Source organism: Nelumbo lutea, chromosome 1 (genome assembly GCF_056320005.1).
Source record: "Nelumbo lutea isolate HS-2025 chromosome 1, American lotus-T2T, whole genome shotgun sequence".
NCBI classification, from domain to species: Eukaryota; Viridiplantae; Streptophyta; class Magnoliopsida; order Proteales; family Nelumbonaceae; genus Nelumbo; species Nelumbo lutea.
Genome location: NC_142684.1, coordinates 116,798,496 through 116,821,720, shown reverse-complemented (window position 1 = coordinate 116,821,720; position 23,225 = coordinate 116,798,496). Strand labels below are relative to the sequence as shown.

At 37.6% G+C, this 23,225-nt stretch overlaps 1 protein-coding gene across 6 annotated transcripts in view; it reads left to right on the top strand.

Annotated features, from left to right (window-relative positions):
* LOC148876989 (alpha-1,6-mannosyl-glycoprotein 2-beta-N-acetylglucosaminyltransferase) overlaps positions 1 to 23,225 on the top strand; it is a 65,944-nt gene that overhangs the window by 18,544 nt on the left and 24,175 nt on the right. For 2 of the 6 annotated variants that reach the window (XM_088979892.1, XM_088979924.1), the window contains exons 8-12: positions 12,965 to 13,133; positions 13,354 to 13,435; positions 13,524 to 13,617; positions 18,213 to 18,309; positions 22,899 to 22,992. In XM_088979892.1, coding sequence (XP_088836018.1) covers positions 12,965 to 13,133; positions 13,354 to 13,435; positions 13,524 to 13,617; positions 18,213 to 18,309; positions 22,899 to 22,992 — 536 coding nt within the window. Of the gene's footprint in view, positions 1 to 12,964; positions 13,134 to 13,353; positions 13,436 to 13,523; positions 13,618 to 18,209; positions 18,310 to 22,898; positions 22,993 to 23,225 lie in introns of all 6 variants that reach the window. The other 4 variants (XM_088979885.1, XM_088979917.1, XM_088979909.1 and 1 more) reach the window with 3 other exon arrangements.

Below are 23,225 nucleotides of genomic sequence, written 5' to 3'. Positions count from 1 at the left end.
AATCAACTGCCAGCAGTTTAGGTTTCCATTAGAGAGAGTGCATCCCCGATCATTCACTTTGTACGACAAAGGGGCTGATCCTGTCACTATGATCAACTACTCAGATGCATTCTCAGACTGCCTCAACATACCCAGGTTTTGACCCCCTCTAAGGATCTCACTGATTGGCATATCAAAGACAGTCCAATCCGACACCTAGTGCAGTATCATAATCGAGTCTAGGGGTCAGGTGTAACATTCCAGTTTTGCCCATCTATCTCCAAGGTCCAGGGCAATACTGGAATTTGGTCCGGCTCAAGGTTTCAAGAAAACCCACACTGCATGTACCTCAAGTCTCACCCTGGTAGATGAGACAAGCCACCCCAACCAACTTGGCGGTTCATCAGTGTCAGCCTTGGCATGATAAATTTCCCCAGATCTATCCAACGGTTGTGAAGATTCTAAACTAACTCAGTCTCATATGTGTCCAGTTTAAGGGTATTACACAAAAAAAACACCATAACAACATGAATTAAAATGTACTTTATTCATTTACAATAAATGTCATAATGTACATCATGCTAATTGGAGCTAAGGGCATACATTGTCTAACAGTTCTGTTGCAAACCAAAGAAACACACCATAACAACATGAATTAAATATGTACTTTATTCATTTACAATAAATGTTATAATGTACATCATGCTGATTGGAGCTAAGGGCATACACTGTCTAACAGTTCTGTTGCAAACCAACTATACTTGGTCCAATCTTTAAGAAACCTCTCTGTCTTCGAAGTTGGACAGTTTCTATTTAACTTAGTCTGGGAGAACAGTTTGGAAAACTTGGTTGCTAGAGCTTTCCTTTGGGTCACCTCTAATCATTGTCCTATCTAGATAGGTATTGAGTCTTTTCGTACTTGACCCAAACATTTTAGATTTGAAAATATGTGGCTTACCCATCCAGATTTTGTGAAAAAAGTGGAGTGGTGGGGTGAGGAAAGTTTCACAAGAAGTTAAAGAGGTTGAGAGCCAAAATAAAAGAGTGGAATAAAGATCAGTTTGGCAGAATCGAGGAGCAAAAATTGAGCCTAATCCCTCAGATAGAAAACTAGGATGTAAAGGAATCTCAAAATGTTTTGACCGAGGATGACAAAGTGTTAAGGAGACAATTGAAAAAATGATCTAGAAGAGGTATTATTGAGGGAGGAAATCAAATTGGAGACAAAAATCTAGACAAGGGGAAATGAAGAAAGAATTTTGTGACCAAGCTAGAGATAGATGAGGAGGTGATTACCAACTAGGATGACATAGGTAGAAAATTTGTGGACCACTTTAAATTGACCTATAGAAGGCAAGGGGATCCATTCTCTCCCTTCCTTTTTACCTTAGTAGCTGATGCGATTAGTAGGTTCATTGCTAAGGCTGATAGAGAAGATGCCGTTAGGGGTTGGAGAGAATAGGGAGACACCAGATCCAAGTCACCCACCTTTAGTTTGTAGATGACCTGATGATCTTTTGTGAGCGAGGTTTTAGCGAGAAGGTAGCAAACCTAAAGGAGCTAATCAAAGGCTTTGAAAGGGTTTCTAATCTGAAAATATATTTGGAGAAGAGCTGCATAGCGGGTATAAACTTGGAGGTTGAGGAGATTGAGGTCATTGTGGAGTGTCTTGAGTGTTCCATCTCTTCTTGGCCTATGTCTTACTTAGGGCTTCCATTAGGGGCAAATCCTAGGGAGCAGATTTTGGACCCTAGTGCTAGAAAAGTTTGAGAAGAGATTAGTTTCGTGGAAGAAGAGTTACATCTATTTGGGAGGGAGAATCACCATAATAAGAGCTACTTTGGCTAATGCTAACTCACCTACTTACTTTTTGTTTGATACCACCTAGGGAAGCTAGGAAGTTGGAGAAGATGAAGAGGGGGGGGGGGGGTTGGGACTAGGGAGGGTGGTTAAAAAAAATCAAACTCTGTTAGGGAAATGGTTGTGGTGATGGCCTTTGAAAGCGAGAGGCTATGGCATGAGGTGGTGGGAAGCATTTATGGGAGTTTAGAGAATGCATGGGATGCTGGTGTATCAAGGCAGGCTAACTTTGGCAGCACCTTGGAAGGCCTTTCACAACACCCTTCCTCAATTTCTCAAAATTTTCAGGTATGAAGTATGTTCTAGCAATGCTATTCGCTTTTGGGAGGATATCTGGGTAGGGGACACCCCTCTAAAGGACCTTTTCCCTTTGTTATTTTTTGTTTCTTTGTATAAAAAAGAGGTGGTCTCAAAATTTGTGTCACCCTCGTGAACACCCTTGGTTCCTGATTGGGATTTTAGGTTTCGTAGGGGACTAAGGGATGATGAAATTGAATCTCTCTCTGATTTGCTATGCTGCCTTAAATCAGGTTTGCTTGGATCCCTCCAAGCTAGACAAAAGGGTGTGGGCTCCTAGACCTAAAGGGACCTTTACTCGTGCTTCTTACTTCAAGTCCATCTCCTAGTTTTCTACCCAACAACCCTTTCTGTCAAAGGAAATCTGGTGTAGGCCAATTCCCCCAAAGATTATGGCATTTTTTTGGGAAGTATTCTATGGGAAAGTAAACACTCTAGATAACTTACAAAAGAGATGACCTTTCCTCTGTATTTCTCCCAACTAGTGTATCTTCTATAGAGCTCACAGAGAGGATTGTTACCACCTACTAATATCTTGTCCATTTTCTGCAGACCTTTGGGCTTGGTTACTCTCGTTGTTTGGGAGTAGGTGGAGCTTAGCAGTAGAAGTTCGTATGATCTTTGACCATTCTATTTTCTCTTGACTTACAAAAAGAATACTTCGGCTGAAAACTTTGGAAATCATTCATCAATTCCCTTTTAATGACTTTTGGAGAAACTGGCCAGCAGTAGCAAGGTGTTCACCCTTTAAGAACAAGTTAATTACAAGCTGGTCTCTTCCATCTGAAGGTTCATTGAAGCTGAACTTTGATGGAAGTAGCATGGGTAATCTAGTATTATCCAGAATGGGAGGTGTTTTGAGGAATAAGAATGGAGAGATTGTCTTGCTTTACTCGGGTCCTTTAGGATTCGGAGGCTCTATCAGGGCAGAGCTATTAGCTGCTATACAAGGGGTGCAATTTGCAAACCAACCGAGAGTAGAGCATCTGATAATTGAAGGGGATTCCAAGGTGGTGGTGGGCTGGTTGAAAAATCCTAAAGATGCTATATAGTGCTACAAGAACGAAATGAAGAAATTTAGTTGGTTGACAAGGAATATGTTGGTTTCTTTACAGTGGGTGGGGAGATCAGCAAATACTTTGGCTGATGTGTTGGCCAAGCAAGGGGTAAATAGGGAAGAATTGTTTTGGGCTCAGCTGTGATTCCTGTAATTTTTTTCCTAGTTTACTTGTAAGCTTCTAGGAGGGGCTGCAGTTCGTGCCTCTCTGTGGGATGTTGTATGAAATCACAATTCTAAATCAGTTTCTGAATTAATAAAATTTACTATTTCTCATCAAAAAAATAAAATTAATATTTTTTTTGCTGATCAAAAAAGGAAGTTGAAATACATTAAAGATTCAAAACCAGAGACAGAGTCTGATGGTTACAATGATTGGGTGCAAGAGCATGCACACATGGCTATGGAACAGTATGGAGACTCACACGTGAATTTGAGGCAGCTATACTCAGGCCAAGATAATGTGACCAGAACTTAGTAGTTGTACCAGGATTACTTTACCTTATAGCAAGGTGACAAGAGTCTGCCTTCAAAAATTTGTGGAATGAGCTAAATGTATATCAACAATTGTCAACTGATTTGAAGTTTTTGCAACAACAGAAGGAACACTTAGATGTAGCATATTTTCTCTTAGGTTTGAGATTTGAATATGAATTAGTTTGCGCACAAATTTTGGATAGTAGTGATATTCCTGCTTCATTTGAGGTTTTCTAAAGAGTTAGGAGAGTATCTAATCCACAAACCAAGAACACTCCCATGTCTGAGAGATCTACTCTAGTTGCAGCTAGAGGGATTGGTAGAGATATGCGTGGTAGAGGTGGTCCACAAGTGGTCGAGGTGGTGGTCGTGATGGAGGCAGTGCTAGGGGTGGTGGTAGAAGTATTGGTGGGTGTGGTTGTGAGTGTAGCCATTGTGGATGTGAAGGTCACACTGTTAGTTACTATTGTGACTTACATGGTTCACCATGTGGGCAAATCATGCTTTTGTTGGAGAGGACAGTGCTGGTGATGACACATCTCTGCTTCTAGAGTTGGTATCCATCACACATGAAGAGTATGAAAAATGTCGTTCATTTTCTTCTCCTAGTAATACTACTACATTGTCTAAGACATGTATAGCTTGCCTTGCTTCTCATTCTAAGTCTGCTACTCTGCTACCTGGGTCATAGACTTTCGAGCTCCAAAGCATATGATTGGGTTTCCAAATTTGTTTACTTCTCTTCCCCCCATCTATTATCTCAGTTTGTTACCTGAACAGATGGTATCATTTCCTCCAATTCAGGTATTGGTAATGCGACCCTTAATGTGTCTGTAAGTATCACTTCCTCCTTTCTTTGACTTCCGTATTATATGTACCTAAATTCCTTTTTAGCCTCATGCCTGTAAGTAAATTGACAAAGACCTTAAATTGGTCTGTCTCATTTTATCCATCCTACTGTGTTTTTTAGGATCTCAAGATGGGGGGGGGGCGCGATTTGGTGGCAGGTGTGAAACCAGAGGATTATACTATCTGAGTGGTGGTGATTCACAAAAGGCGTTGCACTCCTCACTTCTCACTGCTGGTGTTGTCAGTTGGGCTGTCTTTCCCTTCTTGACTTAAGTAGTTAGTTCCTACTTTGGGGTCTATTATAGAGTTGCATTGTGAGTCATGTCAACTTAGTAAGCATCATAGAGTGTCATTTGCTTCGAGGGTAAAAATAGAATCTCAAATCCTTTTGAATTTGTTCATTTTGATGTTTGGGGTCCAAGCCATGTCGTATCTTATAATGAATTCAAATATTTTGTATCCTTCATTGATGATTATTCAAGAATGGCATGAATCTATTTAATGAAAGTTCATTCAGAGTTTTTTTCTACTTTTCTATCTTTCTATGCTGAAGTACGAAATCAATTTGGTGTTTTCATTTAAGTGTTTTGTTTTGACAATGCAAAGGAATATTTCCATGGTAGTTTTCAATCTCATTTTGATTCTCATTGGGTTATACACCATTCCATAGCAAAACAATGTGGCTAAGCGGAAGAATTGACATTTACTTGATACAACACTTAAGCTTTATTGACCAAAATGTTTGTTTCCAAAGTATATTGGAGTGATGCTGTTCTTTTGTTTTCTTATAAATTGTATGTCCTCTTCTACTCTTGGTGGAAAATCCCCCTTTTCTCTTTTATTTCCTTTGTCCCCTTTTTCTCTTTTAAGATTCTTTGTCTTTTCTCTTGTTCCTCTTCTTTTCCATACTGCAGAGGAGTCATTGTGGGTTCCCCTTTCTACATGTAAGGAGACTACGTGACCATCCATTTACAGAGTGTGTTCTAATGACCATGGGAACTAGTTGCTCCAGCTATGCTACCATCACCCTTACTGTAGGTGGGTCCACCTAACCTAGACCTTCATATTACTCTTTGAAAATGTAAGCATATTTGTACTAACCACCCCATTTTCCATTATGCATTCTTTGTTTGTCTTCTTACCACAAGCTTGTCTTTCTTCTTTCACCTGTGTTTGTACCTCTATCCACCTAGAAGACTCTTGTGTCACATGACGAGAATAAGGTGATGGATGAGGAATTTCATGCTTTTGAGTCAAGCCACACTTGGGATCTTACCTCCTTGCCCCTAGGAAATAAGAAGTTGGTTGTAGATGGGTTTATACAGTCAAACATAGACCAAATGGTAGTGTTGAACAGTATAAAGCATGATTGATTGCCAAAGGGTACACTCAAACATATTTCATGTATTTTTACATTTTAAGTCTATAATATAAACATAGGTGTAGAGGAGATGGGCCGAATGGCCCATAGACTGTCACTTCATGTTATGTTATGTTTCTCTCTGTTATGGGCCTTATTATGGGCCCATACTCTGTAGTGTTCTGTTTTTTTTTGTATTTTTCTGCCCACTCAAGGGCCTCTCTGTAATTTATCAAAGATTAACTTAATAAAAGAGTATTAGAGTGTTAGAGGGAGGTTAAGTTCGAACTCCTCATCCTCTAACTCTCCTTGCCGCAGTTCTCTCTCTCTCTCTCCTTCTCTAATCTTCTCTTGTTAGTTTTTTCTGGTTTTCTAGCACAGTCCCATACTTCTAGGATTGTTTTTCAACTTGGTATCAGAGCGGGTCGTTACTTGGCATGTCCCTCATGTGGTTCTAGTTCAGCCAACTGCATGAGGAGGTTCTAGGGCTGAATGTTTACAGTCATTCGCCTGGTTCTTAGAGGTCATTGGAGGGTGCCCAAGTTTCTATACACTTGGAGAAGGGTTCGGTGACCAGGAGGAGTCGGAGAGCAATTTTTTTCAGCCCGATTTAAAATCAGAGAAAAGGGATTTCGAAGCTAGCTCAGAGAGCAAAGAGTTCGGTCTGGTTTGAAGTTCAAACCAGAGATACTGTCTCAGAAAGTGATTGGGAGTGGCCATGAAGCGAATGGAATATACATGCTTGACACCCCTGGCCAATGCTTTGATCATCCCAAGAATGTTGCTTTTGGTTCTATTTTTTCAGAGTTTGTTAGTCAAATTATGTTGAGTCATTGTCGGTTGGGTCATTTACCTTTTTCTGCTTTAAGCCATTTGTTTCCAAAACTGTTTAAGGGAGTCAGTGTGTCCAGTCTCAATTGTGTCTTGTCAGTTGTCAAAGCATTGCTGAAAAAATTACCCTGTGAGCAATAAAAGATCATCTTTTCCTTTTCATATTGTGCACTCTGATGTGTGGGGGCCTTACCACTTATCCTCTATGGGGGGTTACAGATATTTTATCTTGTTTATTGATGACTTTTCTAGATTCACTTGGATATATTTAATAAAATCCCGGGATGAAGTCCCAAGACTTGTGGGGCAATTTCATGAGCTTGTTTTAACTCAATTTGATACCAGAATTAAGGTTTTCAGATCTGATAATGCAAAAGAGTATTTTGAGAAGAGTTTATCCTTGTATCTCTTTGACATGGGGGTTATTCATCAAAGCTCCTGTGTTAGAACCCCTGAACAAAATGGAGTTGCTGAGAGAAAAAATAGACATATTGTTGAAGTTGCAAGGAGCCTTTTGTTTGCCTCACATGTTCCCACAAGATTTTGGGGTGATGCTGTACTTACTGCTACCTATCTCATAAACCGTATGCTATCCAGGGTTTTAGGGTTTAAATCCCCCTTCTATCTTCTTCATCCAAACAAGGATCTCTTCCCAATTCCTCTTTGTGTGTTTGGCTGTACCTGCTATGTTCACATTCCAAGTGTGCAAAGACATAAGTTTGAACCGAAAGCCCACAAATGCATCTTCCTTGGTTATTCCCCCACACAAAAGGGTTATTGTTGTTTTGATCCAAAGACTAGCACCCGACATGTCTCTATGGATGTTACCTTTGATGAACTTTCTCCTTTTTATGGTTCCTCTCAGGAAGGACATTGTCCACAGGGGGAGAGTCTGTCACAAGTCTTTGCCCTTCCTCTTCCTGTCCGAGTTGAGTCTCTTGACAAACCTGTATCCTCACCAAATGAATCAAAGGAGGATCAATCACTTCATACCTCTTGTCCTAGTGCCCCTATTTCTTTACCTCCTCGTCCTATCCATAATCCCAAAGTGTATCAAAGGCAGAGATCCAGGAATGAGCAAGTAGTTTCCCTTACAATAGATGAGGCTCATACATTCCCAATCACAGATGAGATAGTAGGTATTGCTTCAGCTCCTTTGGAATCATCCTTCCCAGACCTTGATGTCCCCATTGTTGTTAGGAAAGGGAAGCGGAAGTGTACTGCACACTGCATTTCCAAATACCTTTCTTATGATCTGCTTTCTCCTTCATACTTTGCCTATCTCTCTTCTGTTGCTTCTAACCCCATTCTTAGGTCTGTCTCAAAAGCTCTTGGGATTCCAGAATGGAGAGATGCCATGGAGATCGAAATGGATGCTCTACATGCAAATGGTACTTGGGAGGTGGTGGATTTGCCTGAAGGGAAGGATCCAGTTGGGTGCAAGTGGGTTTTTACCATTAAATACAGGGCTGATGGAACTATTGAGAGGTACAAGGCCAAACTTGTTGCAAAAGGCTACACACAGACATATGGGATTGACTACCTGGAGACTTTTGCCCCTGTTGCCAAGATGACATCTGTGAGGGTTTTTTTATCTCTGGCAGTTCACTTTGATTGGCCTCTCTATCAGTTAGATGTAAAGAATGCATTTCTGAATGGTGACTTACATGAGGAGGTCTACATGTGTCTTCCTCCAGGGATGTATGGGAAAGATATGCAAGGAAAGGTATGTAAATTGAAGAAATCATTTTATGGTCTCAAACAATCTCCTAGAGCCTGGTTTGAGAAATTTAGAGCTGCACTTGTTAAATTCGGCTATGTTCAGACACAGTCAGATCATACTCTGTTTGTGAAGAAAAGTAGATCTCTAGCAGTGTATCTCATTGTGTATGTTGATGACATTATAGTGACTGGTGATGATGCCTCAGGCATTCTGGCCCTTAAGTCTTTCCACCGTACAGAATTTGAGATTAAGGATCTGGGGGAGTTGAGATACTTCCTTGGCATAGAAGTTGCCAGATCCAAGGATGGGATTCTTATTTCCCAAAGGAAATTTCCATTGATATGAGTCACAAACTTTCAGCTTCGGATGGAACTTTGTTGGAAGACAAAGGGGTTTTTCAGAGACTTCTTGGGAAGCTTCTGTACCTATGCATGACTAGGCTAGATATTGCGTATGCTGTCAGTTGCATTAGCCAGTTCATGCATGCTCCTAGAGATACTCATATGGCAGCAGTAAAACGGATTTTGTGCTATCTGAAAGGCTCTCCAGGGAAAGGAATTCTATTTACCAAGCATGGTCATCTGAAGTTTGAAGCCTATACTGATGCTGATCGGGCTGGAAATATTGATGATAGAAGATCTACTTCAGGGTATTGCAGTCTGGTGGCTGGTAATATTGTCTCTTGGAGGAGTAAAAAACAATTTGTTGTGGCCCGATCCTCCGCAGAAGCAGAGTATAGAGCCATGGCACATGGAGTCTCGGAATTGTTGTGGCTAAGGTCCTTAGTGGAAGAACTTGGGATTGATCATGACAAACCCATGATGTTGTACTGTGATAATCAGGCTGCCATCAACATTGCTCACAACCCGGTACAACATGATCAAGCCAAACATATTGAAGTTGATCGACACTTTATTCGAGAAAGAGTCTCCTCCGGAGAAGTGTGTTTTCCATTCATTACTTCAGAAGGACAATTGGTAGACTTTCTCACCAAGGGCATTTCCAAGGCAAGGCTTCATCATGACACTAGCAAGCTGGGCATGATTAACATCTATGCTCAGCTTGAGGGGGAGTGTAGAGGAGATGGGCCGAATGGCCCATAGACTGTCACTTCATGTTATGTTATGTTTCTCTCTGTTATGGGCCTTATTTTGGGCCCATACTCTATACTGTTATGTTTTTTTTTGTATTTTTCTGCCCACTCAAGAGCCTCTCTGTAATTTATCAAAGATTAACTTAATAAAAGTGTATTAGAGTGTTAGAGGGAGGTTAAGTTCGAACTCCTCATCCTCTAACTCTCCTTGCCGCAATTCTCTCTCTCTCTCTCTCTCTCTTCTTCTCTAATCTTCTCTTGTTAGTTTTTTTTTTTCTGGTTTTCTAGCACAGTTCCATACTTCTAGGACTGTTTTTCAAGTATAGGCAATGTGATTTCCTTCCCTTATCATCTTACTTTCTCTCTTGGAAAAGTTTTTCCTGGATCAAAATCTTTTGGATGGTAGAGTTTGGGTTGAATGCTTTTCCATGAATCCAGAATAAGAAAACAGACTTGAAACATTTGAGGGACCTGCTCACGAGTCTGTCCCTTAGAGTTGGATTTGGAAGGCCCACATCTTATCAAAAGTATCCTTTTTGTGTGCTGCAACAAAATCCTAACTGTAGATCACCTCTTATCCAAGGGTATGATGAATGTAATCAAGTTGAACATTAATGGTTGCAGTATAGGGAACCCCAGAGTGGAGTGGGGCAATAACAGCCTTATACTCTGGCCCAATAGGTCATGGAAGTTCCACAAAGGCAGACATTACAATAGCACTGCAAGGATTGAGAGGCCAAAATTCTCAACTACAGGAGCATAGAAATGGAAGGTAACTCAGGGTGGTGGTTAGATGGCTTAGAAATATGGACATGGTGGTTCAATGAAATCAGTTAACTTCTCTCTCAAAAAAAGGACATGATGCTGTAGCAATACAGGAACCTCATGAGGGAGGTCAAAGCGGTATGCAGGGACACTACTATTAGAGTTAAATGGATGTACAGTTCAGCGATTGCAATGGCTACTAGGGGCCAGCAGTGAGCATTTATTTTGGGGACCAGTGGGGTCCTCTTGATGTATTGAAAGCTATAAAAACATGGGACTGTTGGGTTAGGCAGCATTACTGGCTGAAACACATTGTCGATGTTATATATTCTAAATTCCTCAACCGACCATAAATGGGATGGAAAAAAATCCAAATTCCTTAACTATTATTCTTCTTTTACCTCTCCTTTTTTTTTCTTGTGTGTGAGGGGAGGGGGGATATACCCAGTGTAAGGCGTAAAAAAGTGCAAGGGCTATTTTGTGCCTAAGGCAGGCAAGGCGCATAAATGCAAAAAATGCCCAAGGACTAAAAAAAAGCAAAAAGTTTAAAGTATTAAACATAATATTAAGTAAAAAATATAAACTTAAATTTTAAAAGAAATGTTTTAAAAAACCTAATATGCCAAATTAAAATACATAAACATATAAAATGTATTGAAAATGAAAATTTAAAAATAAAAAACCAAGCATATAAAATATATTCAAGCATATAAAACTTTCAATATAGTTAATGTGATGTTAAACATTTTGCATTCTTGATTTTACAAGCTGCCTTTGTACCAAGCCCCTTGAGGCAATCCAAACAAATCCATGTTAGAATCTTAAATTCTTAATTTCTACAAAAATGATTTTATAATTTTAGTTGTCTTTTAAAAATATCTTTTATTAGGATGAATGAATAAACAACATTAGCAAATTGGGGGTCTGCTAGGGTTAAAAAGAGCAAAATGTACAAATTTTGAAAAAGGTGCAAAATATCTTTTATTAGGATGAATGAATAAACAACATTAACAATATGTTGTTAATGGTAAAATTGAATTGTGATGGCAGCTGCCAAGGTAACCCAGGGCCATCAGGAATTGGCGGGATTCTGAGAGACAAAGACAGCAATATGTTGTCTCTATTTTCAGGACCAGTTGGTGAAGGTGATTCTGTAACGGCAGAGTTTCTAGCAGTGGTACAAGGTATACAGATGGCTAGTCAAATTGGAGTGAACAATTTGTTAGTAGAAGGGGATTCCAAGGTAGTAGCGGGCTGGATGATAAGCCCAGAAACAGCTTGTTGGGGCTTACAGGGATCTGTTAAAGAAGGTTAAATGGATGACAAGAAATATGACTGTCAGGTTTAAGTGGGTCAGCAGATCAGCAAATGTAATGGCTAATTCTCTGTCCAAGCAAAGAGTGTCAAGGGGAGATCTGTTTTGGGCTAACTTTGTAATTGCGTTTCAGGCTTGGGCATGTTTAGTGTATATGGTTCAGTCCTCGGGGGAGGTAACATCTTGTGCCTCCTCCTAGGCTGATTGTATTTTCGTTATTTGAATTAATAAAACTATTCTCATTTATCCAAAAAAAAAAACATTAGCAAATTGGGGGTTTGCTAGGCTTAAAAAAGAGCAAAATGCGCAAATTTTGAAAAGGCGCACTTTGCACCTTTTCAAAGTGCTGTGCCTGGGGCCTAGGCACGGCACATACCTTAAAATGTGCCTCGCCTGTGAGCCTTTAAATCACTGCATATACCTCAACTGTTTATCCGTCTTTATCTGTCTGCAGCATATGAGGCAGTTTATATGTTTTCAACCATAATTGACCAAGATAGTTGGAGTGGTTCACCACCCTGTTGTAGTTCCAGTTTGGATCAGGCTCTAACGAGTCTAACCTGCCTTTTTACAAAAAAGAATTTCCTTGGTCGATGATCCTCTACCAAGATGGATGGACTGTTGATCCATTTAATCTGCCTAATGGTTTGCTGCTTTGAACTATTTTATGCTTTTCAATTTCTTATTACTGTTACAACATCACAGGTTTTCCTGTTGGTCCAGAAAAGCAGTTCAGCCTCCAGGCCGGGTTTTAAAGTATTGGGTGGTTTTAATTATTTTTTTTTCTATAGTGCCGCCATCAAATAGTTTATTTGTTCACCTCATATTTTACTTCTGTGTTGCAGTTTATTCCTTTTGCTTTCTATCAAAAGAAGAGTGTTCTCCTTGCTGTTTGTTTTTCATTTTAAAGGCTGCTAATTTTTATAGCCCTATTGGTGGAGGTGGTTGTAATCATGCATTTGTCCTCAGTGATGTAATTTTAAGGTGTCACTTTGGCATTGCAGCTCATCACAACCGTAGACTACTGATGTTTTATCATTGTACTGATTATTTTGTTGTCCATTAAGATAACTGTGCAACTCCTTTAGGAGGATTATTGTTAAAGGTTAAGATGCCATGTGCTTTTCTCCTATGTTGTTTTCTCTACTCTTGCTCAATGCATGAAGCTTCCTCTTTTCATTAAGTGAACTTTGATTCTTGCTGAAAGCCTTAATTGGTTAATCTGAATTAATACTTCAGTGTTCTTTCGTTATAAGAAGCTTATTCCAAAGCTGAAGAGATATAATGATTTAAAAATTACCAAAAAATATGTTTAAAAAATGTGGTTTCCTGGCCTTGCTTCTTTAATTAAACCCTAGATATCTGAAACTGTTATCGAGGATCGTTTTGGTGTAAAACATGGGAGTGAAGAGTGGTACTCTGCATTGGACCAGCACTTCAAGTGGCTTCTTCAGTACAGAATTAGTCCATTCTTTTGCAGATGGGGTGATAGTATGCGTGTCTTAACATACACTTGCCCATGGCCAGGTAAGTACTACAATAAATCTTGTTTTAGATGATTGGTTTTTATGTCTGCTTAAATACGAAAAGGCACTTTGGTTGGTTTTCTCAGTGCAAGCTAAAATTTTGCATCATGACTTCATAGTGTACTATTTAGATAAAACTACATATAATATATGCCTAGTATTTTATGTTTATTTGTTTGTTCAGTCAATTATTTATTTATTAATTTCTTGTGCTTCTGTAGCTGATCATCGAAAATCAGATGAATACTATTCAGATCCGAGATTAGCAGCATATGCTGTACCTTATGCTCCAGTACTCTCTGGGTATGCAATTAGTGGCTTGCAAAATCCTGTAATTATTTGTTCTTGACCTGTCCTGATGAACTACCATCTGCTTGTTGACATGCAACAGTAGTGATGCTGCAAAAGATGCCTTGCGAAAAGAAGTTGATCTTTTGAGGACAAAGAATCATTGGAAGAAAGCTTACTTCTACCTGTGGGATGAGGTATCTATAGGCTATTGCTAATAAACCTAGAAATTAAACCAGTCCATTTTATGGGGTATCAATGAGACTTGAGTTGTAGAGAAACAAAACTAAAGGAAGTCTCAGTTTGGTCTGCAAGGGGTTGGATAACTGACAATGAAGTTTCTAAAATAGATTTAGAACATAAGTTTATTGCTGCAATATATCAAAGTTGAGTTGTTGACTGATGCTCTAGAACCAAGAAAAAATAAGAATTGTAGTGAAGGGGCAAAGGATATGGTGTGAACATAAATTTGAAAGAGTTACCATTCTTGGAGAATTTATTTTTGGGATTTTATTTTTCATTTAGAATTTTAATAAATAGTCAAGACAAACTGTCGCCAGTATTGCAAATTTGTGATATTGGCAAAATGTTGCTTGTATTTCGGGATCCTCATCCTATCTGATTGATCTATGTTAGGACTAAATCCATGTTATTGGATTTGGGGCCATTTCCTATGCTTATTCAATGCACCTTGGCAGCAGCCAAGTGTGTTCCAACTCTCTTTGTCTACAGAATTCTTAGATGTGAGTCTGTCCTTCAAATCTGATATAAAACTGATAAAAAAAAGAGAAAAGTGAGAGAGAAAGAAAGGTTACAGCAGAATAGAAGAAGAAGAGAGTTCGATGGATCTCTCTCTCCCTTCACTAATCTTTTATTAAACTTAATTAATCATGCCAATTAAAAGTCTTCCCTTTAAGTGGGCGGCCAGCAAAGAGATTAACAGGCCCATTAACACATAAAACAGATATAACATTACTTAAACATAAAAGAAATATTAGGGCCCATTCGGCCCAGCCTCTCTACACTCCCCTTCAAGCTGAGCATAGATGTCAATCATGCCTAGCTTGCTTTATAGAGTGTGTTGGCTTTCCTTTTGGAACACCTTTGGTCAAAACATCAGCCAACTGCTCTTCTGAAGCAATAAATGGCAAGCAGACTTCCCCTGAAGCAACTTTTTCCCTTATGAAATGTCTATTAACCTCTATGTGCTTAGTTCTGTCATGCTGAACAAGATTATGTGCAATGTTGATAGCTGCCTTGTTGTCACAGTAGAGCATCATTGGCTTTTCATAGTCAATACCCAACTCTCCCAAAAGTGATCTCAACCACAATAATTCTGACACTCCATGTGTCATTGCCTTGTACTCTGCTTCTGCCGAGGAAGTGAGGATTTGGCAACTACAAATTGTTTCTTACTTTTCCATGAGACAATGTTTCCTGCCACCAAGGCACAATATCTTGAGGTGGATCTCCTATCCTCAATACATCCGACCCAGTCAACGTTAGTGTATGCCTCTAGCTTCATGTGTCCATGCTTGGCAAACATAATACCTGTCTCTAGAGTGCCTTTCAAGTAGCACAAAACTCTTTCTGCAGCTGATAAATGTGTATCTCTGGGAGAATGCAGAAACTGACTAATAACACATACTGCATAGGAAATATCTAGCCGAGCCATGCAGAGATATAACAACTTCTTGAGCAATCTCTGGAACACTCCCCCTATTAGTCAACAATTCACCATCAATAGCAGAAAGCTTATGGTTTAGGTCTATAGGGGTAGAATCCGGTTTAGCACCAAGTTTACCAGTCTCTACAAGGAGAACAAGAACTAGTTGAACTGTGACATGGACTCCTAACCGGTTCAATCATAGCCCAAAAATCGAAACTTACAAAAAACCGATCAAAATCGGCTGACCGGATGGTTTAACTAGAAAACCGATTAGCTGGTCTTGAATTTATACAACCGCTTGGGTACTTGACGAAGAAACTTTTCAAAATGCTAATGGTGAGATTTGAATCACTGACCTTTTATTTATACATAATTCTCTTCTGACCATTAATCCACTTCTTTATTTGTGTTCATTTATGCCTCTTTAGTGTATATATTTCCTTAATACACTCACAATTTACAGATAATGAGGGTTAAGAGGTTTGAACCCTGGTCCATTCATTTAAAAATTAACAAGCTAATCATTTATCCACCATGATCAACTAGGATATTATTTGTAAAATATATTATACATAAAATTTATGTAACCTACAATATATATGTATATATATGTTATGCCGTTACAGTTCGACCTCCGGTTTAACCATGGTTGAACCTCTGATCCATGAACCTCTCCTTTTTCCGGTTTTGCTTAGTCTGGTTCTTTGAACATTGTTGGTAACTAATTGGAGCTTCTATTTATAAAGACCAAAAAAAGAAGAAAATTGCCTGGATAAAAACATGCCTATTAAATGAAGAGCTGTCCAAATGATCCAAGTACAAGACCAACCACAACTACGAACCAGTGATTTAGAAGGCGTGCCTAGGCGCACAAGTGAGGTGTATTTTAGGGTATGTGCCTTGCGTAGGCACTAGGCGCACGCTTGATGTGCCTAGGTGTGTGCCTGATGCACCTTAGCCTAGGCGTGCGCCTTTTGAAAATTTCACGCTTTTTTCACTTGCTTCGCTTGCTCAATGAAGTTCCGAGAACCTTGTATTTGCTAATGCTGTTCATTTATTCATTCTAATAAAATATCTTCTTAAAAGGCAATTAAAATTATATAAAATCATTGTTTTTATGTGAGAATTAAGAATTTAAGACCCTAATATGGACTTGTTTGGGCTTGCCTCGAGGGGTGTGATGCAAAGGCGGCTCGTAGAATCAGGAATGCAATATGTTTTACATCACCTTAGCTACTTGAAGTAATGCCATTGAAGAAAAAAAGAGGTTGTGAGTTTTACATGCTTGAATATGCTTTATATGTTTGATTTTAGTTTTAAATTTTCATCTGAATACTCTTTACATGTTATATTTATGTATTTTAATTTTAGATAATAGGTTTTATAAAACATTTATTTTAATTTATTTTTATTTTTGATCAATATTATGCTTAATATTTTTTGAATTTTTTGTCAATTTTTAAATTTTTGACTTTTTTTTTTTAATTTCTTAGCATTGTTTTTGTATTTTTATGTCTTCCTTCAAAAAGGCGTGCACCTCGCCTTGCACCTTGCGCCTCAAGCGCAAATTGACCCTTGCACTCAAGGTTTAAAATTTCGATACAATATGCCCGATACGGGGCACATCATATCATATCTTTAAAAAATAGATACGGGATACACATGGAAATTGGACGTTTTGTCTTTTTTCATGCGTATCAGACCCATACCGGGGGCACATTGGGGTGTATCGGTAGAGTATCGATGAAAAAGATAGACCAAAAACTAAAAAAAATTAAAGGGGGAAAGCAAGCTTCTTTTCCCCGAAATAAGCCTTCTTTCACCCCCTAAATGAACTCTAAAACTCCAAACTTCATTCCTAGAGTGCTATATTTGCAAAAGTTTGTAAGAAACAAGTGCGAATCGTTAATTTTTTTTAAGAGTTTTCAAATTTTGAAAAAATATGGCAAAAGTCGGTAAAATTTTTTATTTTTTTATAATATCTTGCGATTTCTTTTTTTTTCTTGAATGTTTAAATTTATGTTGATCTACATTTCATACATTCAAAATCATAATTTTTTTTTTGTGTTATCAGTAAATTTATGGAAATTTCATGAAGATATTTCGGGAAAATATAAATTAACAAAAAATTTGAAGATCTAATTTTTTCTTTGCTTATAAAGACTAAATATGTTTTAGATCTATAGATTTATCTATCATATCCATAGAGCAATTGAAATTTCTTTATTATTTTTTTATATTTTTAGAATTAATAATAAATAATAAGTAATTATATTTTATCATTTGATCACAACAATTGAATATATTATAATTCTATGGATGATCTATCATATGCATAGACCAATTGAAATTTCTTCTTTAAGAATTATCTTTTTATTTTTATATTTTTAGAATTAAAAAATAAATAATTAATTAATTATATTTTATTATTTCATCACAATGATAGAATATATTATAATTCCATGGATGATCTATCATATGTTTATTTTTTATAATTTTTGGAAATGAATAATAAATAATAATTATTTAAATAATAAATATATTAATTATATTTTCACATAGAAGTTGTGCCAATGCATGTTTTATGGTTGGATAGGAGAGTTGGGTTTTTCCCATCCCATAAAACATTAAAACTTAAGAATTATAATTTATAAGTTATAGTTAAGCATGGGATTTTTAATGAAATTATAATTAGCTATAATGTATTTCTTCATAAAACCATTAAAATATATTAATTTAATGTATATACACCTCATTGAGGTCTTATATTTAGTGTTGTTGATGTATTTTTAGGACTTATTAAAGTATTTATAGTGTTTCGAAGCGTATCTATGTGTATCTTAGTTTTTCTCTGTACATATGCATATCCCGATGAGTCTTTTAAAATTGCCTTTCCGATACACTTGGCGTTTCTGATACTTTGAACCTTGCTTGCACTTTTAAAACACTAAAAGTAATAGTCACACCACCCATTATAGAAGTCTGAAAATTGAATTTAAATATGTCTGGCATTGTTTCCAATTATTTCTCATTTTTGGGTTATCCCTATTGTTTGAATCTGTTGCCTGCTGATGTCATAAAATTTTGCCATTCAGCTTACTTGTACAACTTACTTTCTAGCAGCCTCTAAATCTGGATCAATATAACTCCATCCGCAACATGTCTAGTGAGATAAGAACCTATGCACCTGATGCTCGTGTTCTGACTACTTATTACTGTGGTAAGAAACTCCTCTCTTTCTTCTTTATCTGTTATCAGAATTGGCATATTTTTGGTTTCATTTTGAGTCTTCTGTTTTGTTGAACTCCGAGTCCATATGCTCCACTGCCAACCCAGTATCTACGTGGTGTACTTGTAAGGAGCTCAAGACCTTGCCGTTGATGATACAATTATCTCTGTTTATACGTCTGATCAGTATCCACCAGGGCCTCCATTATGACTACTGAATTGATAGGGGTGAGGTTGTGAACAATGCTATATCTTGCATGGAGACCCAACCAATTGCATCTAGAATGTTCCTTAATACCCTGACCCTATCAAGTCAATGATATGAGCCCAACTTATGGGCAAGGTCACCTAGAATATCTGTTGACATTGATGATACTAGGATTTCTTGGTTGTGAACTGGTCTATAGTTTCCCTGGAATTTTGGCACTGGAAGAAGCAGTTGCCATGAAACCACAGAAAAGAGTAGAAATATTATGTGTGAACCAACTGATCAAAAAGGATATTTTATAAACTAATAGAATGCTAGCTCATATGCTACTATATTTTGTTTTCATTTGGTAATAAATTTTGGTCTCATGTACCCAGTCCTGTCCCCTCCCAAGACCCTAGATAGCTGGGACCAACATTGTGTAATGGCTTTTTTATATTTATATTATTTTTGACCCGAAGTTTCCAAAAAGAAGGAAATTTCCTTTCTTTTAGACCTCATATCTATATTTTTGTTCTTTTTTTTTTATGGATAACTTTAAATTTTGTTAGGAATGAATAAAAGAATGGTCCAGCATCCCTTAATAGAAAGGCAATGAACTCTATGTTTTCTTTTTCACATACCTTCTACATTTCATTTAAAGGGACCCAAAATAACTGTTCTCTATTTACCCCTTGCTTGGTTAAGGTATCAGCCAAGCTATATCTATATTCTGTTTTATTATTTTATGTATTAGAGGAACAAACCCCATTCACAGATGGGTGCACAAGAAGTATAACCACACAAAATGTCATGTTAAGGTACAGAAATTAATTTTGAACTTTAAATAGGTATTGGTGTTTCACATGGAAAAACTGATATTTGAATTCTTATTTACAAGGACAAAAATATAAAATAATATACAAAACAAAATAAATTATGGACCCATGCCTTGTGGTTTCTCTTCTGTAGACCCTAATTGGTTGTGATAAATCATAGTTGAGTATTACTGCAAGGAATTGAAGTTGACATGTGGTTTCATATATACAATATGGGGGTCAGATGAAAGAGATAAGTAGAAAGGAGAAAACTGAACATTCATAAAAAAAAAGGAGATAACTGGACACAGTCAAAGGTACTATGATGGAAATACTGTGAAAATGTCATATGTGAGATTATATAAGTAGAAAGGGAACAACCAGAGGTACGTTTTATGAAATATGTAGAAAATCCAGTGAAAATGTCATTCACAAAAGAATCAATGAGATGAAAATAGGCTTATGTAGCTGTATGGAATAATTGGAAATCAAGACTGCTAATATCTTACACAAGTGAGAAAAACCTGTATTGGTTCCTTGGTTCCTTTTTGATGAAGTTAGTCATTAGGAAAAAGAGGACTGTAAGGAAAATGCCTCAAATGTCACCTTGCCTAAAGCATAATAACCTACCGTTCATAGAAATCATGAACAACCCACAAAATTAAAGTCCCACATAGTTTGTCCCTAAATCTCTCTCTCTTTATCTATCTATCTATCTATCTATCTATTCAATACCCCATGCAAGTAACCAGGTGCAAAATGTGATGTTTGAGACTAGACAACACACTCTTGATTAGCTCATAAAAGCCTGGTGTGGATTAATGTTTTTGGCATTCGTTAACACATCTGGATAGAGGTGTAAATCGGGCCGTGCTGCCCACGGCCCGACACAATTTTGAGCCGGTCTGGCCCGATTGAAGCTACTATCCTTCTCCTTAGTCTACTTTCTCTCATTTTATCACCTATTGAAGCTACTCCTAAGTTCCTTCCAAGTTCCAGTGACTTCATTTATGATCCTATCCTTTCTAGTTTTTCCACTCATCCATTTCAGCATGCACATTTCTGCGACATTAATTTTTTTGGACATGTTCTTGAGTGCCAACACTTCGCTCCATATGGGCTGGCCTTAAAAGTGTTTTGTTGAAATTTCCTTTTAATCTAAGTGGTATTTTCTTATGAATTATCAACATCCTCCTCAATCTCTCCCTTGTTATGAATGATCAAACCAAAGTACCGGAAAAAGTGACCTTGAGTTATATCTTAGTCTCCAAGCCGAAGTGTACGATGATTTTTGTTTTAGTCCTCATTTTAAAATCTCTCATTTCTAAGGCATCTGTCCATATGCTTAATTTTGCATGTAATCTTTCATTAGTTTCATCAATTAAAACGACGTCATCATCACACAATTATGCAACATGGGGCTTCCTTCTGAATATGTTCAGTCAATTCATCTATGACTAGTGCAAATAAATAAGGGCTAAGCATTGGAATCTTTTCTTTTAGAAAAGATTCATTTCAAGGCAAGAAAAAGGGGGGGGGATGTACAACCAAGAAACAAAAAGCCTCTAATGACATCAAGAATTACATAGGCTATGTATTTGCACTATACAGAACCCTATCCACCCTAGATTTGATCCATCTAAAAGAGCCGTTCAAGGAGGCTGGAAAGGTCATGAATCTCATGTAGGAAGTGAACAAGTCTCCAAGGGCCAAGGTCCATGCTGGATGCCTATCCAATAACATTCCTAGAATCACCTTGAATTGCAAGCGGTCTAGCCGATATAGGCTTGGAAGCTCTCAGACCAACCATCAGGGCTCTAACTTCAGCTTCAAAGGCATCAGTGATCCCAACAGGCCTGCTAAAAGCCCAATCACATTACCAACAGAATTGAGAATCAGACCACCTATGCCAGCAGCCCCTCTGTGACTTGTACTTGATCTGCAATTGCCATCAAACATAAGAATGAAATCTGCATTTTGCCTAGCATTGAGATTTGGGAAATATTGAAGATCCCCTGGTTATGAATTCTAGACCACAGAAAGGTTCCTATCCAAATCACCATAGCTCACCACTTCAAAGTACTTGCAAGAGGGCATCCAACGAAAAATATGTTGCAGAATTCTATTTTTATGATCATCTAAAGGAGATGCATTATTCTCAAAGATTCTTCTGTTAAGATCCTCTCAAATGCACCACATGACAGCATGAATAGTAGCCTTCCAAAAAAAATTCCTCTAAGACCAAGCTTACAGGCAGGCCATTGAAGGATGAATTATGAAATAGAATTAGGAAGGACCCAATAAAAACCGCCACTCTTGAACTAGTCCAGAAATAATTGCCACAAGTATCTAGTGGCCTCTCAGTTAATAAGGAGACGACTTATAGAGTCATCATCCCTGAACCACATAATGCAAACATGGGATGACACATAAAGTTGGCCTTTTCTTTTCTTTTGGAATGATGTCACCTCTATTAATATGACCTTAAGAAGCCTCCCAAATAAACGAGACTTTTAAAGGAACAACTGGAAGCCAAATTCTTCTCGGAAAAGCTTTAGACAAGGAATTGGCTATGAGACAGTAAAAAAAGGATTTAATAAAGCAACCTTGGGAAGTTAATGACCAAATGAGTTTGTTTGGATGAGAAGGATAAAGGTAGACTTCAAAGCGACTGAATTTGAGAAGAAACTTCAATGGATTCCAAGTCATTAGATTCTCTCCTAAACTGAAGAGTAAAGGATGGAGCATGTTTAAGAAAGAAGGTTTGGACAAAACCTTTCCAAGGATTAGCTAGGAAAACCTGTTGAGATTCACATTGTTGCCCCAACCATTGTCACTCCTATATTTGCTTCGGATGATGGAAGCCCATAAACAATCCTGCTCCAAACCACCTTCTTTCTTGGGCTTACAAATCACCTTCCAATTTACGAAGTGATTTTTTTTTCCTCTCCACTTCCCAAAGAAAGTTGTGTTGAAGCTCCTGAATCCTACTTATCACTTTAATCGGGGCTTAGTGTTGAACCTTGGTGAGGACCCATTGTAACTGTAAAATCTGATGTCTCTCCCATAGGTGCTCTAACTTCTAACATTGGTTGTCGGGTGTATCGTATCGTATCGTGTCTTTTGGGTCCCGAAACACTTTTTTTAATAGAAGTGTCGGGACCCACCCTTTTTTAACTCTCCAAAAACCAAAATTTGAAAAAAAAAAACAAAAAAAAAAGGTTAATTCCGTGTGTATCTAAGTACATATCCTTAATTAGGTAATGCTTTTCCTATCTATAATAAAGAGAAAACTATGATAAGACATCAGAGTTATTTTGTAGGATTTCTGCTTGATAATTCTTTCCACACTGTTATCACTTATGTGTTCTCTGTATTACCATAGCATCTTTTTGATCTGATTGGTCACATTGTTGCTTATAATTAGTGGGATTTTTTAATGAGCTATGTTTTCAACATATTAAGTCTTTTCTTCCTTTGTGTCTTTTCTGTCTACCTTTTTTAACAATAATCTGATTGACTGATTGTTGAGTTCCCTTTTCTGGTATTCTCAGACGGATCTTTTCTTCCATGTAGGGCCAAATGATGCACCTCTTGCACCTACAAATTTTGAGGCTTTTGTAAAAGTTCCTAATTTCTTACGTCCTCATACACAAATATATTGTACAAGGTAGCATTTCGATTTATAACTTGCTAGTTACTACAATGTTGTTATTTTTAATTAAATTGGAAGAACTCTGTTCAGTTATTGAAATTGACTTGTCAGTGACTTTATTTGTTAGAGCATTTTGTGCTATCATACAAGTTATTTAAAATGTTTTAGGTTGCAACTTGGGTTGGGCCAAACTTAGCTCAATATGCAATCTGAAAAAGATAAAGGTTGTGCTGTCATATCATTTTTGT